This window comes from Petaurus breviceps, unplaced genomic scaffold, assembly GCF_028583685.1.
Source record: "Petaurus breviceps papuanus isolate PSGF00001 unplaced genomic scaffold, PetGlider_PUasm1.0 37, whole genome shotgun sequence".
NCBI lineage: Eukaryota > Metazoa > Chordata > Mammalia > Diprotodontia > Petauridae > Petaurus > Petaurus breviceps.
In genome coordinates, this window is record NW_027186296.1 from 68,638,507 (window position 1) to 68,652,455 (window position 13,949).

The 13,949-nt window shown below is 39.0% G+C and overlaps 1 protein-coding gene across 1 annotated transcript in view; it reads right to left on the reverse strand.

The window, feature by feature from the left end:
• MTHFS (methenyltetrahydrofolate synthetase) overlaps positions 1–13,949 on the reverse strand; it is a 253,028-nt gene that overhangs the window by 72,994 nt on the left and 166,085 nt on the right. Inside the window, exon 3 of the mRNA XM_069098673.1 lies at positions 268–344. Within this exon, the coding sequence (XP_068954774.1) occupies positions 268–344 (77 nt within the window). The remainder of the gene's footprint in view (positions 1–267; positions 345–13,949) is intronic.

A 13,949-nucleotide genomic window follows, 5' to 3' on the forward strand; every position in this document is an offset into this window, starting at 1 on the left:
TGAACTCTATAATGTAAAATATAGCCCTTTTCATAGGATCAAAGATTAAAAGCTGAAAAATACTTTGAGATCCTCATACATGAGAAGGAAGCCTAGAGAATTTTATTTTTTATATTTTTATAATATAAAACTCTGTTTTATCCCCTTCCACCTCCTTCCCATAAAAAAAAGGAAAAAAAAAACCTCTGTTTAAAAAAAATATGCAAAAAAACCTGGATTGATTATGTCCAAAAAATATATGCCTCATTCTGCAACTGAGTTCATTACCTCTCTGCCAGGAGATGGGCAGCATGCTTTCACATCAGTCCCCTGCTGTCCTGATTCATCATAGGGTTGATTAGAATCTATAGAGGTAAAAATGACAGGTCCATAAAGGCTTAAAGACCTTGGCCAAAATCACACAGTTCTTACGTATCTAAAGCAAGATTCAAACCCAAATTTTCCTAAAGTCTAGGTTCTGTCTACTCCATCACATTGCTGTTCCATTGCAGAAATTGTTTAGCTATAAGAGTTTTCTTGGTTTCTTTATGTTCCATGAATTAATGGTACCAATAGGGGGAAGCCCTAAGTGGTGGCCCACAGGCAGTTCAGATGATTTTTTTTAACCAAAACAAACCAATAAATTCATGAAACCAGCCCAATATCTTCATATAGCTTTACTGGTTCCCTATCAGAATGTTGGGCTAGAAGCTGGCCACCTCAGAAGGGATGCACTGCAGGCTAATTCTATCCTCAAAGTCCAATAAAACTGTGACTGGCTATGCTTTGAGGAGCTCATCTGGTCCACTTAAGTCTTCATCACAGTATAAGAATAATGCTACAGAGAGAAGATAGCAGAGTATTAGGCTAAAGATAAGAAGACGTAGGGCAGAAACCTTCATCAGATATTTACTAGCTGTGTGACCCTGGACAAGTCACTTAAACTTTCTTAGGCTCAGTTTCTCCATCTCTAAAATGAGGTTGACAATAATTAGTACCTATCACATAGAGTTGGCATGAAAAGGATTTTGCAAATCTTAAAGCACTATCTAAATGTCAGTATTTGTATTAATATCATTTTGTTCCCCTGCCTAAAAGGTGAAATCCCAGCACAAGTAGCTTTGTGCCACATCACCTGGAATGCAAAGACAAAAGTGAAGCAGTGTCTGTTCTCAAGGAGCCTCCTGTAATCAATAAAAACACTTATTGAACATCCATTTTGTACATGTTAGAGAACAATGTCAGGGGACCTGCATATTCCAAAAACATTGAGCTAAAAATGGTTATGTTTCAAATATGAGACCAAAATGAGGCGAGGTTGAAATGCTATTCTATTTTCAGTTGTGGTAAGTTTGTGTTCATAACTTTAAAAGCCTCCCTTTTGTTATCTGGTTAAAACTGTAGGTTTTGTATCTGGAGAGATTCAAGAGCCATAAATCTGTAACTAGCTCTACTGAGTGCTTAAAGGTCAAGCAGCCCGGGAGAAGGGAAATTGAGAAGTCTTCCCTCTCAATGTAGGGGAAAAACCTGTCAAAGTGCAGGGGAAAGCTTGAGTAGTTATTAGGAAACGTGGAGTAAGATAGGGCTACATGGCCACTTGTAATGGGGAGGGCTTGCCAATAGCTCAGAAGGTATTGGCAGCTGGCAGCTGACAGAGGCATCAAGGCAGAGGGAGACTTCCCAGAAGGTCCCACTTGGACCTGTGGGCTCAGTTACTATATAAAGCACGACTTTCTAACCTGGGTCTGTGAATGGGACCAGAGATTAAAAGCCATCATACCATTAGCCAAACAAATTGTTTGTAGATTAATTTTATGGACTTTAATCCATTTGTACAAACAACTTGGTTACTTCCTTCCGTGTACTTGATGTGCCAAAGAAAATGGTTCCTTACATATGACATTACATCTTCCAACTCTGCTCTTTTTCTCACTATTGACTCTGAGAATCCTTAGCTTTGTTCAAAGCTCAGTTCAGACTTGACCTCCTATAAGAGGTATTTAATAATCTCTACCCTCCAACTGTTAGTGTACCTCCCCCCAAAAATCGCCTTGTATTTACTTCATATGTATTTTATGTAACTCATCTTTTGGGCCCACAGGGATATGGACAGAGAGTGAGAGAGAATCATAAAAGTTGCCTTAAGTTTGGATAGTTTTCTCCCCAAGCTCCTGTGGCTTTTGGACTTGACCTGGGACAACCTACCCCTATTGCCTCAGACCTTGAACTGGAAGGGCCTTATGGGAAAAAGAGCCACTGAAGGGGCTGCCCGTGTGAGCATAGAGATGGTCCAGAGGCAGAGATGCATCATGGGGTTGATCTGAGCATGAACCATGGACTGTGAAGACTTTATATAACTGATCAATTATGAGTAAAGGAAAAAAGATAATTCTGCTAAATTAGTTTACTTAACATGTCAATCAAATTACCAAAAAAAATTTTATAAAGCTAGAAAAAATAAGTATGAGCAAGAAGAAAAGATAGAAATGCCCAATTCCCTTCCCCTTTCCTCTCTCCAAGGAGAGGTGACTATTCTGAGTGTTACTTCCTAGTGTCAGGAAGATTTGAGTTCAAATTCAGCTTCAGATGCTTATTAGCTGTGTGACCTGGGGCAAGTCACTCAACCTGTTTGCCTTACTTTCCTCAACTATAAAATGGAGATAATGCAGATTTGTTGTGAAGACCACATATATAATAGTTTCAAAGCACTTGGCACAGTGCCTGGCAGATAGTAAGTGCTAAATAAATGTTAACATTTATGAGTATGAGCTATTGCTAACTTACAGGGACATACGTGCCATTCCCACCCATTCCCACTAGGCTGTGAAAGGCAGGCGCTGTGGATGTTGAAGATTTTTTCCTAAATGTTCATTTTCACATCTAACCCTAAATTTATTGGCCAATGAATACCCAAGTTATCTGATATTTAGGTTTATGAATAGGAGAAAGTGGGGATTCCCCTTTAAGAAACAAAAGACATATTTGTTTGCCTGAGCTGAATTGTTGGCTGAGTCAAGAACAGCAAAATGGAGAGAGAGGAAATGTTTGACATTCACAAGCCTCGCAAAAGTACCTGACACTCCTAAATTCATTTCATTTTTAAAGGAGGCAGCCAACCAAAAACATCATGGGGGTAAAAGGCAACTACTTTTAATGAAATTGACTTAGAACATTCCTGCCACTTTTTTCCCCAAAACCTAATCTCCAAGGGTGAAGATAAAAGTGAGAAAGCTATACACGTATAGTAACATAGCAGTGGAAAGCATCAATTACCCCTGTGCCACCCACTGGCAAAGCAATGCTACTAACTGACCAAACTCTCTCACAAGCTCCCTCAGGTGGTAAAATTTGTTTATGATTATATGTGTATACTGGGCAGTTAGGTGACACAATGGATAGAGTGCTGAGCCAGAAGTCAGGAAGGTTTATCTTCCTGAGTTCAAATCTGGCTTCAGACACTTCCTAGCTATGTGACCCTGGACAAGTCACTTAACCCTGTTTGCCCCAGTCTCCTCATTTGTAAAATAAGATGGAGAAGAAAATGGCAAACTGCTCCAGGATCTATACCAAGACAACCCCAAATGAGATCACGAAGAGTTAGGCACAACTGAAATGACTGAACAACAACAACATATGTGTATATATAGTTTCATCCACTGAATGGAAGCTCCTTGAAAGCAGTAGTTTCATTGTTGGCTTTGTATCCTCACAACCTAGCATGATGCTTGACAGAGATAATAAAATGTATATTGATTGATCGAGTTCTGAGTGACTTTAATAAAGAAAAGCCTACTTAAAAAAAAGAACTTAGCATTTTATATTTTTACTATGATCTCTAACAAACTTAGATATTTGGAAGCATATGACTATGAAACTGAAATAGTGGGAAAGTATTAGACTATGAATCAGAAGCCTCGACTTTGCCACTAACCCACTGGCGTGACATTAGACAAGTCATCTCAACTCTGTGGGCCTCACTCTGGATCTACTAAAGAATTGAAGAATTATCTGTCTCTACTTCTCTTTTTCTCTGTCTGTCTGTCTCTCTCTATCTTTGTATGTATGTGTGTGTGTCTCTGACAACAGCAGAGCAGTTCACAATTTCTTGATGTCCCTTGATCATAATTTAATTCCTCTAAAAGTGAAAGACAAATAAGAGGAAATTCTATTATCAGCCTAATTCTCACTTTTGCTAAGTCTAAAATGGTAGAAATGAGGAGAGGGGTAATGACACACCATTTTAAAATTCATGATCAAGAAAGAGGGAATCTGGATTCGTCTGACATGCATCTAGATTCTAGGATTACAGGATTCAAGGGACTGAGAAAAAGAGCATCATAGATTTAGAGTTGGAAAGGATCTTTAAATGGTATAATAGAGTCCAAGCTGATCTAACCTCATTTGACAGATAAGGAAACTGAGACCCAGAGACGTTAAGTGACTTGCCAAGGGTCATTCAGTTAGGAAGTATCTGAGGTAGAATTTGAACCCAAGTCTTCCTGACTACAAGTCTAATTCTTTATCCACAATACCATGCTGCCTTGAGAATATATAGGATTTCAAGGACTAAAATTCTGAAGTGGAAGGAAGCCCAATTGAAAAGAAACAATTTACATGAGGAAGGAAAAGAAGGCAGACTCATCTAAAGAGAACAGATTGACCAAACTAGAAGATGAAAACTAAAGGGGGTGTTGGAGGATGACAACCAAAGAATGGCCCCATCCTATAGGAATAATGTTAAAAGGGCAGAGGCTGGTTAGGAAAGCACAGGACAACAGACAGCATTTTCAGCTACATTTGGGAAAAAAAGAGGATCAAAGAAAGGCTAGGAGCACTGCACAAGTAGATAGGATGATAACTGAAAGAAAGAGAAAGAAAGCAAAATGTACCAATTTTATTTTGTTTCCCTTTACTCTGCCAAGGAGTAACCTTTGAACTTGAAAAAAAGATGGTTAACAGGGAGCTGATTTCCAAAATCAGTAAGTATATAACAAGAGAATGTCTATGGGTTCAACTTACCAACCCCACATGAACTATAGCCAAATGAACTACAAAAAGCAGCACCTTTGATTAGAATTCAAAGCCTATTGAGTAACTCTAAAAGACTGTGGACAATTGGAGAAATCTACAAAATAAAAGATAAAAGTTCTTAAAATATTTTTAAGGGAAAGAAAATTGAGTCTGAAAACTGTAAGCCAATAATCTTGATCAATTCAGGGTGGGGCAGGAAGGTAAGGGGATCTATACTGCACAATACTACTAAGACTGGTTAACAAATAGCTAATAAAAGGAAACTAATCACAAAGAAATAACAGAGTTTCATCAGGAACAGAAAATGACAGATTAATTTCATTTCCTTTTATGACAAGGTTACTAAACTGGTAGATTAGGGAAATCCTATAGATAAGAGTTTACCTCAATTTTACCAAAGCATTTGCCAAAGTCTCTAATGTTATTCTTGTAGACAAGGTAGAGAACCATGGCCCTAGCCCATACTAAAATTAGATTCCGAATTGCTTGAATGGTTAAGTCCAAAGAGTAGTCATTAATCATTCAGTGTCAATTTGGAAGGATTCTCTAGTGGAGTGTCCCAGATGTCTATGCTCAAACCACTTAATATTTCTATCAATGACTTAGATAAAAGTATAGACGGCACATTTATCTAATTTGCAGGTGACACAAAGCTACGAAGAATAGCTAACATAGTGAATGGTAACCAGTATTCCAAAAGATCTCAACAGGTCAAAACATTGGACCAATGCTAATAAGATACAATTCAGTAGTAATAAATGTTAAAGTCTTGCACTCGGGTTCAAAAATCAACTTCCTAACAGGATGAAAAAAGCATAAATAGACAACAGTCTTACTTGAAAAAAAAACACATCTGGAGGGTTTGAAGTGGTTTGCTTTTTAGTGCAATAAAAGTACACTAAAATGTTGCTTAGTTCAATATTAATCAACATGTGATATGGCAGGCAAAAAAAGGTAACGTGGCTTTAACCTGCATTAGCTAAGGATTAAGAAGGTTACAGTCTTCCTGTACTCTGTCCTGGCAAGACTAGTATCTGGATTAGTCAATTCAATTCTGGGCATGACATTTTAGTTGTTCAGTCATTTTCAGTCATGTCTGACTCTTCATGATCCTTCCTGGAGTTTTCTTGGCAAAGATACTGGAGTGGTTTGCCATTTCCTTCTCCAGCTCATTTTACAGATGAGGAAACTGAGGCAAACAGGGTTAAGTGACTTGCCCAGGGTCATACAACTAGTAGGTGTCTGAATCTAGATTTGAACTCAGGGAGATGAGTCTTCCTGTCTCCAGTCCTTGTGCACTATCTACTCTGCCACCACCAAGCTGCCCTCATGACATTTTAGAAAGAATGCTAATACATTGGAGGGCATGCATGAGGGCAGGCTCGTTTAGCTTAGAGAAGACAAAAGGGGAACATGATAGCATCTTGATATATCTGAAGAACCTTCATATAGAAGAGAGAATAACCTTCTCTGTTTAGCCCCTTTAGTAGTTCTAGGAGCACTGGAGAGAGGCTGCAATGAGACAGATTTAGGCTTATCTCAGGAAAAACTTCCTAACAATTATCAAAAAGTGCAAGGGTTGCCTCAAGAGATAATATATCCTCCTCTTCAAAGGTCTTTGAGCTAGATGACCACTTGCTGCATATGCTATATAAATAATTCTTATTTTAGTACCAGTTGGTCTAGATGGCATCTGAAGCTCCTTCCAACTCTGAGAATCTGGTACACTGTGAATTTGCTAAATGTAAAATGAGCAGGTTCAGGGATCTCTGAGATTGGTTTAATATCTAAATTGTATGATCCCAGGACATTTCCATTCAAAAAGCATTTAGTATGTTTAAGGTATTGTACAAGGCAGAAAGGGAGAAGACAGCATGATTCCCCACAGAGTCTTCTGTGCAGTCATAAAGGCTCAGAAAGACCATGCTTCAGATTCTAGCTCTGACACATGAATTGTGTAGTCGTGGGTAAACTACTTGTCTTCTCTGAGTCTCAGTTTCCTTATCTGTAAAATGAAGAAGTTAGCCTGGATGATCTCTTAAGTCTCTTCCAGTTCTAACTCTGTAATCCTATAGAGACTAACACACTGTGCAAATGCCACACTGATAACCAAATCTGAGAAAAGAGGTTATAACCTAAAGGCTTCATATTCATATGGAAGAAAGTTCTCTCCTCCCGCTCTGCCCCTTTAATCTAAGGGCTACCCCCACCAAGGATGACACTTAAACTTCAAGAATTATTATGGATATGACAAAGTTAGAAATTATATAAGAACCAGAAAGGTGATAAAAATACAAAGAGTAAGGGGCGGCCAGGTAGCACAGAGAGTAAGAGCACCGGCTTCAGTGTCGGGATGACCTGGGGATCGAATCTGGGCTCAGATACTTAGCACCACACCCAGAAATAACTGGCCATGTAACCTTGAGCAAGTTACTTAACCCCGTTGCTTTAAAAAAAAATCCAAAGAGTAGATATGAGTTGAGAATCTCAGAATGGATGGACATGTATGTGGGAAAAAGTACTGATTAGCAGAGCAGGTACTATAGTGTGCCAGTGATTAACAAGGTTTAAAAAAAGTAAGAAAAAGCTCCTTCTCAGTCCCCTTTTCTATATGTCATGAAAAGTCTAACAATCCCACTCCCAATGGAATAGAATAGAAAACTATGCTTTGAATATAGCCCATTACTTCACTTTTTCTCCATTGACTTGGCATTGTTCCAGCGTTGCTTTCAGCAAGTACAATATAGCCCAGAGAGACTGTTGGGAAAATAGTCATCCTGGGTCCTGCTGAGTAATTCATGAAAACGTTCCTCCACTGAATTTCACTAAAGCCCAGCTTTGTTTGGTTGTGTGCCATTATTGAAAAAATGACAGAAATCTGGCATGCTTTCTTTGCTCCTCAAATAGTTCTTCCTCTAGACTGTTCATTTGCACAAATGCCTGCCTGCCTGGGTCTCCAAGGAGGGGTCAGGTATGAAAAGCTGTCGGACTCACTGCACTCACTGTGGCTAGGCCTCATGAAACACCAACCAGGGGCTCTCACTTTATGTTTCTCAGGCAAATGAGTGAAGTTTATTTGGGCTATCAAAGAAACATTAGGTGTAGGGTGGTTCTTGTAGCTCTTTAGTTCCTTAACTCCTCCCTTTGAGGGCACATCTTCCACAAGGAATCTAATAGCCAGGTTCAGAGTCTCCATAGCCCACCTGGGTTCTCATCCAGATTTCTATAGACTCTACACCTACCAAGTCACCCAGTTGTTATTTCCACTACTGTAACTTTTATAGAACATACATCTATCTCTTGCTGAATGGGCAAAATTTGCTCTGAGAAAACTGTCCACAAGGTCAAAAGCCATTATTTTTAAAAATCCTATTTCCACTCATTTTAATGAAGAAAAAACATGCCTGGACCACTAACCAATTCATCTCCTTTTCACCCAAATATTCTTAAATCATATGCCCTACCCTATGTGTGAGAATGACCCAGCCCTTCATCCTTGGCCCTCCTTACCTTTCTCTTGATACACTTTCCTTTGGTGATCTCATCAATTATCATAAATGTAATGATCATGTATAGGCAGATGATTCCCAAACCTATATGTCCAGCCTTCATCTTTCCCCTAAGCTTTAGTCCTTCATCACCATACACTGTCTGTAGGACATTTCTATTTGCGTATCTCATAGCCATCTGTAACATTAATGGGATGTAAGATCTTCCCTGCCCATTAATAGGCCTCACATGGAGCCCACTAAGGGAAGCTTGCTTAGGAGAGGCTTGCTTTTTAGGAAGGCTTTCACACCTTTAGCTAATTTCTTATTCGACATTCAGTCATGAGGGTTGTGATTCAGCCTTCTGGCTCTGAGAAGTCTGTGTATACTCTGAGTTGGCATTTTGCTTTGGGGGTTTGCTTATGAGAAGGATCTTGTGATTCCCTGGTCAAGATTCTGAGCATGTTCAGAGCTCTCCAACTGCTCAGATGTAAAGGCTCTTTTGACCTAGGGATGTATGTAAAGTATATAGTTGATTCAGGCAGTCAGAGCCCTATCTGTTGGTCTTTATTTCTCTGCTTGTATTTTCTCTGTTTGTATTTTCTCTGAAGTTCCGTGTGCTGACTTTCCCCCTGAACTAGTGAATGTAATTTTAAAAAGACTTTTTTTTTTGGAGGGCAATTTGGGGTCAAGTGACTTGCCCAATGTCACACGGCTAGTTTTTGTGTTAAGTGTCTGAGGCCAGATTTGAACTGAGGTCCTCCTGACTTCAGGGCCAGTGCTCTATTCACTGTGCCACCTAGCTGCCCCTAAAAAAAGACTCGACACCTTAAACAGTTATCTTTCTAGTAAAGCAGATCTAAGAACCTGTGCTAGCACCCGTCTTGGGTATGCTAGTGTGGTTTCCACTACACTATCTCAAATTCATAATGTCCATAATGGAACCATCTTTCTTCCAAAAGCCTACCCTTCTTCCTAAATTCCTAATTTTTCAAAAGCAACAGCACCCCTCCAATCCTCCTTGATTCTTCAGTTTCCCTAACTCTCTATGTCCAATCTATTGCCAAATTACGTTGCTTCTATCTGCCTAAAATCTCTTTGTGTCTACTTCCTTGTCTTCATTCAACAGCTATTACTTTAGTTTAAGTTTAGCATAATGGCACACATAATTCTCTTACCTGATCTACTGCAATAGCCTTCTCACTGGCCTCTGTATTTTTAGTCCCTCCCCATCTCCAACCTATCCTCCACAGAACTACCAAATTGCTATTCCTAAAACATACCTCTTGGGTAGCCAGGGGGTACAGTGGATAGAGCACTGGACTTGGAATCAGGAAGACTCATCTTCATGAGTTCCAATCCAGTATGACCCTGGACAAGTCGTTTAACCCTTTTTGCTTCAGTTTCCTCATCTGTAAAATGAGTTGGAGAAGGAAATGGAATTTGCCAAGAAATAACCAATGAGGTTACAGTATGTTTCTTGAGCAGTGGAGCATTATTGTTTTTCCTGCCCAAGAAATCTTGTGTCTCCTTATTGACACAAGAAAAGCCTGGCTCCAAAATGTCTTTCTTACAGGATTTCATATTCCTCCTCTTCCGGTATACTTTCTGGTAGCCAAACAAGCCTACTTGCTAATAACTCTTTAAAAAAAAAGCCATTCCGCTCTCAGCATGTTTGTTTCTGCCCAGTCTGTCCCCAGTGCCTGGAATGCTTCCCCCATATCACTTCTACCTCTTAGAGTACTTAAGCCCCTTAAAGACTCAGCTTAGGTATCACTTCCTCCTGGAGGCCTTTCCTTAGCAACCTCTTTTTCCCCTTCCCTCCAACATCCCAACCCACCACCCAAATTACTTTTTTATTACTTTGCATATATTTGCATTTATTTATTTTGGTATAGACTTTATTATCCCAATAGAATCCCTCCCTTGAGGACAGTAAAGTTTTTTCTTTTGTCTTTATATCTCCAGAGCTTAGCACATAGGAGGTGTTTAATAAACATTTGTTGAATATAAAAAAGTAATAGAATTTAATGAATAGATAAGAAAAGATAGTGTGTAAGTGCTAAGGGGGTGACCTCACTCAGTGTAATCTGAACTCCTTCATCATGCCCCAGAAAATTCCTTACCCAAGGAGATCAACATTTCAGCCCTGGAATTTATACCTGGTAAGTACCCTCAGCCCCTGTGACCCATTCCTCTGACTGGATGACTCTTCTCAGACTCTCTATTTAAGGTGGGCACCCAGTCTTACTTCATACCCCCAAGGTAGGTACCTTGCCCTACCCACACCACCCCCTTTTCAACTTCCTTTTATATGTTATCTTCCCCCATTAGAATTCTTGAGGACAGAGACAGTCTTTTCTCTGGCTTGTATTTGTTTTCTGGAGCCTAGAACCGAGCTTGGTACAGACTTTACTTGATTTGATGTGATTTAGTCCATTGTCTGGAGTGAGGAACACTCTGAAGGGGAGGGTAATGGAACAGAATTGCTTAACTAATGAATCTGTTATAATGGTTTGTACCTCTATCTAGAGTTTCCTCTAAGAATATCAGAATATATGGCTCATATCTAAGTATCTCCCAGAAAGGAAAGGGTCCTCAGCTCCCAAGCAGGATAAAATAGAACAGAATAAAGGAGAGGTTTTATTTAATTTAACATAAAAATTCAAAGGGCTTACATACAGATCCATGAACAATCAAGACAAGACCCTTTCCCTCTCCAGTGAACACCCCGTCTTCCATAGACCAATAAAGCTGCTCCATACTTACAGCCCTGTCCTAGAGTTTGAGTTTCCATAAGACTAAACCCAATCTGTGTGAGTCCAGAGCTCTAGTAAAGAGTCATGGGATAAATAAATTACCAAGAGAACTGGAGTTAGAGACCTGGAATTGCTGTGTTCTAGTCCTTTCTCTAACATTAATAACCTAACTTTTGATGAGTGATTTCATTTGTCTGGCCCTGAGTTTCCCATCTATACCATTCAGGTTCTGAATGATTTCCAAGGCTCCTTTCAACACTAATATTCCATGAATCTTTGAAAACTGACCTCAGAGATACCATGGCACACAGGAAAGAGTACTCATTTTGAGTTCAGAGAACTTGGGTTAAAATTCTGAGTCTGTCTCAGTTTCCTCATATAGAAAACAAGAGGGATTCAGATCAACAATAGTATTCCTACCATACAATACATTTATCTGTCCTTTTAGCAAATAGAAAAATCTTCAAGTAAAAGATCCAACATATCAGTTGCATATACTCTTTTAAGCTGTTTTCCATAATTGGTTGGTTTTTTGTTTTTTTGCTTTTTGGAGGGCAGTTGGGGTTAAGTGACTTGCCCAAGGTCACACAGCTAGTTTTTTTGTGTGAAGTGTCTGAGGCCATATTTGAACTCAGGTTCTCCTGACTCCAGGTCCAGTGCTCTATTCACTGAGCCACCTCTCCATAATTGTTTTTAAGATTGTATGTTGTGTTATTGCTATATATTTTGAATCCTCTCTTATGTTCTGCTGTACATATGACATACTTTTTAAAATTTTATGTTTAAGTTTCAATATTTAAGCTTATAATGTTTCTTTTTCTTTTCTTGTTGTGTATTTAAGTTTCAGTAATAAAAAAATAAACTTTTTTTTAAAGATTGTACACTGTGTGGGGATTTACTTTAAGTATGTTTCAGGGTGTTAGGATTTTATATGGTATGCCCCAAAGTAACAAAGAGACAAAAAAAAACATAACATGACATATTACATTTTATATGGTATGCCCCAAAGTAATGTCCCAAGATAAAAAGACTAAGAGACAAAAAACAAAACAAAACATAATATGACATAAGAGCTTAATAAGGGTCTGCTTATTGGACTAAGTAGAAAATTATCTTTAGGCCTCTTCCAGACCTAGATCTCATGATTATTATAGTTTAGTCAGTTTTTTTTTAGTTTTCTCTGACTCACTGTGACCCTCTTTGGGGTTCTCTCAGCAAAGCTACTTGAGTATCTTGCCATTTCCTTCTCCAGCTCATTTTACAGATGAGGAAACTAAGGCAAGTAGAGTTAAGTGACTTACCTAGGGTCACATAGCTAGTAAGTGTCTAAGGCCAGGTTTGAACTCAAATCTTCCTGACTCTAGGCCTACCACTCCATCCAATGAGCCACCTAGCCATCCAGATCCCATGAGCCTAAATATTAATTTCCACATTAAAAGTCCTATGCTAGTAGAGGCAATAAGGGTTGTGCTTGAGTTTCTAGAGATTAAATATATGGCAATGTTTTAATAAACTCTTTAGGTCCTTCCCTATGTTAGGAATTGTGTCACAGTCAGTAAGGGGCAGACAGAGGAAAAGAAGAGGCTAATTATAAGAAAACAGTTCATCTCCTAGCCCTAAACATGCCATGGATGCTGAAAAGCAAACTTAGAACCAAGATGCAATTCTCTTGCCATTTAAATACAAGCAATGGAAAGTTTTACCAGCTCCCTAATGAAATCAACTGGGAGAAAAAAAAAGGAGAAAATAATACTCTCCTCCAGGTTGGTTCCTACAGTAGGGATTACACTGTGCAAGATAGATAGAGAAATCCAACTTTTTCCAAGCCCTGAAGATGACCAAACTTTAAAAGGAAGCATTTTCCCTTAGGTGTTAATTAGGCCAGAAAAAACACACATATACACACACAAAGAAGCTAAATGGTAATCTCTTCTTTTTATAAGCAGGCTCCTTTGTTCCTTATTATTAGAAGGTGCAAAAGTCTGATTCAAAAACAGCAAGGCCTGGGGGTGGGGAAAGACCCCCCCCCAAAAAAAAGGATATCTTTGTGAAAGTATAATGGAGGAACAGAGAGAAAGGATACAATGACTTTAAAAGCTATAGCAGGACTACCAGCTTCTCATCACTTGCTCTTTTCATCAGGCAGTCAGGCCAAATCAAATTCAAGTGATATATTCAAATGCAATAGCCAGCTAAAGATATATAATAGGCGTTTTTATTATACTACTAGAAATAAGGAAAAAAAACCTAGGGGGGTAGCATGGTAGAATGGAAGGTATATCCATTTGGAGTCATAGCATATGGATTCATATTCTTCCTCTGTTTATTATTAACTGCAAGCTCAAGCAAGTCACTTTGCCTCAATGGGGCTTAGTTTCATCATTTGTAAAATAAAGGGATTGAGGCAGAACCAAAATGTTGCCACAACAGGAAGAAGTATAGCCAAACTCCCCAGTACAATGTCTCCACAAAGATCTAGAAAATCAGGCCACAACTGATTATGAAATCCAAGGGGAAAAAAAATCATAGTCATATTTCCAATCCAAGTCAACATAGGAAAAAAGAAGTCTGTGGACACTGAGAACTAGGTCGAGCTAGTAGCATGCAGGTAGAACATTCCAGTAGGTAAGAACTGAGAACTGAAGTTGTGCAAGAAACCAGGGTAAGATGAGGTTCCATACCCAAGTAGGAG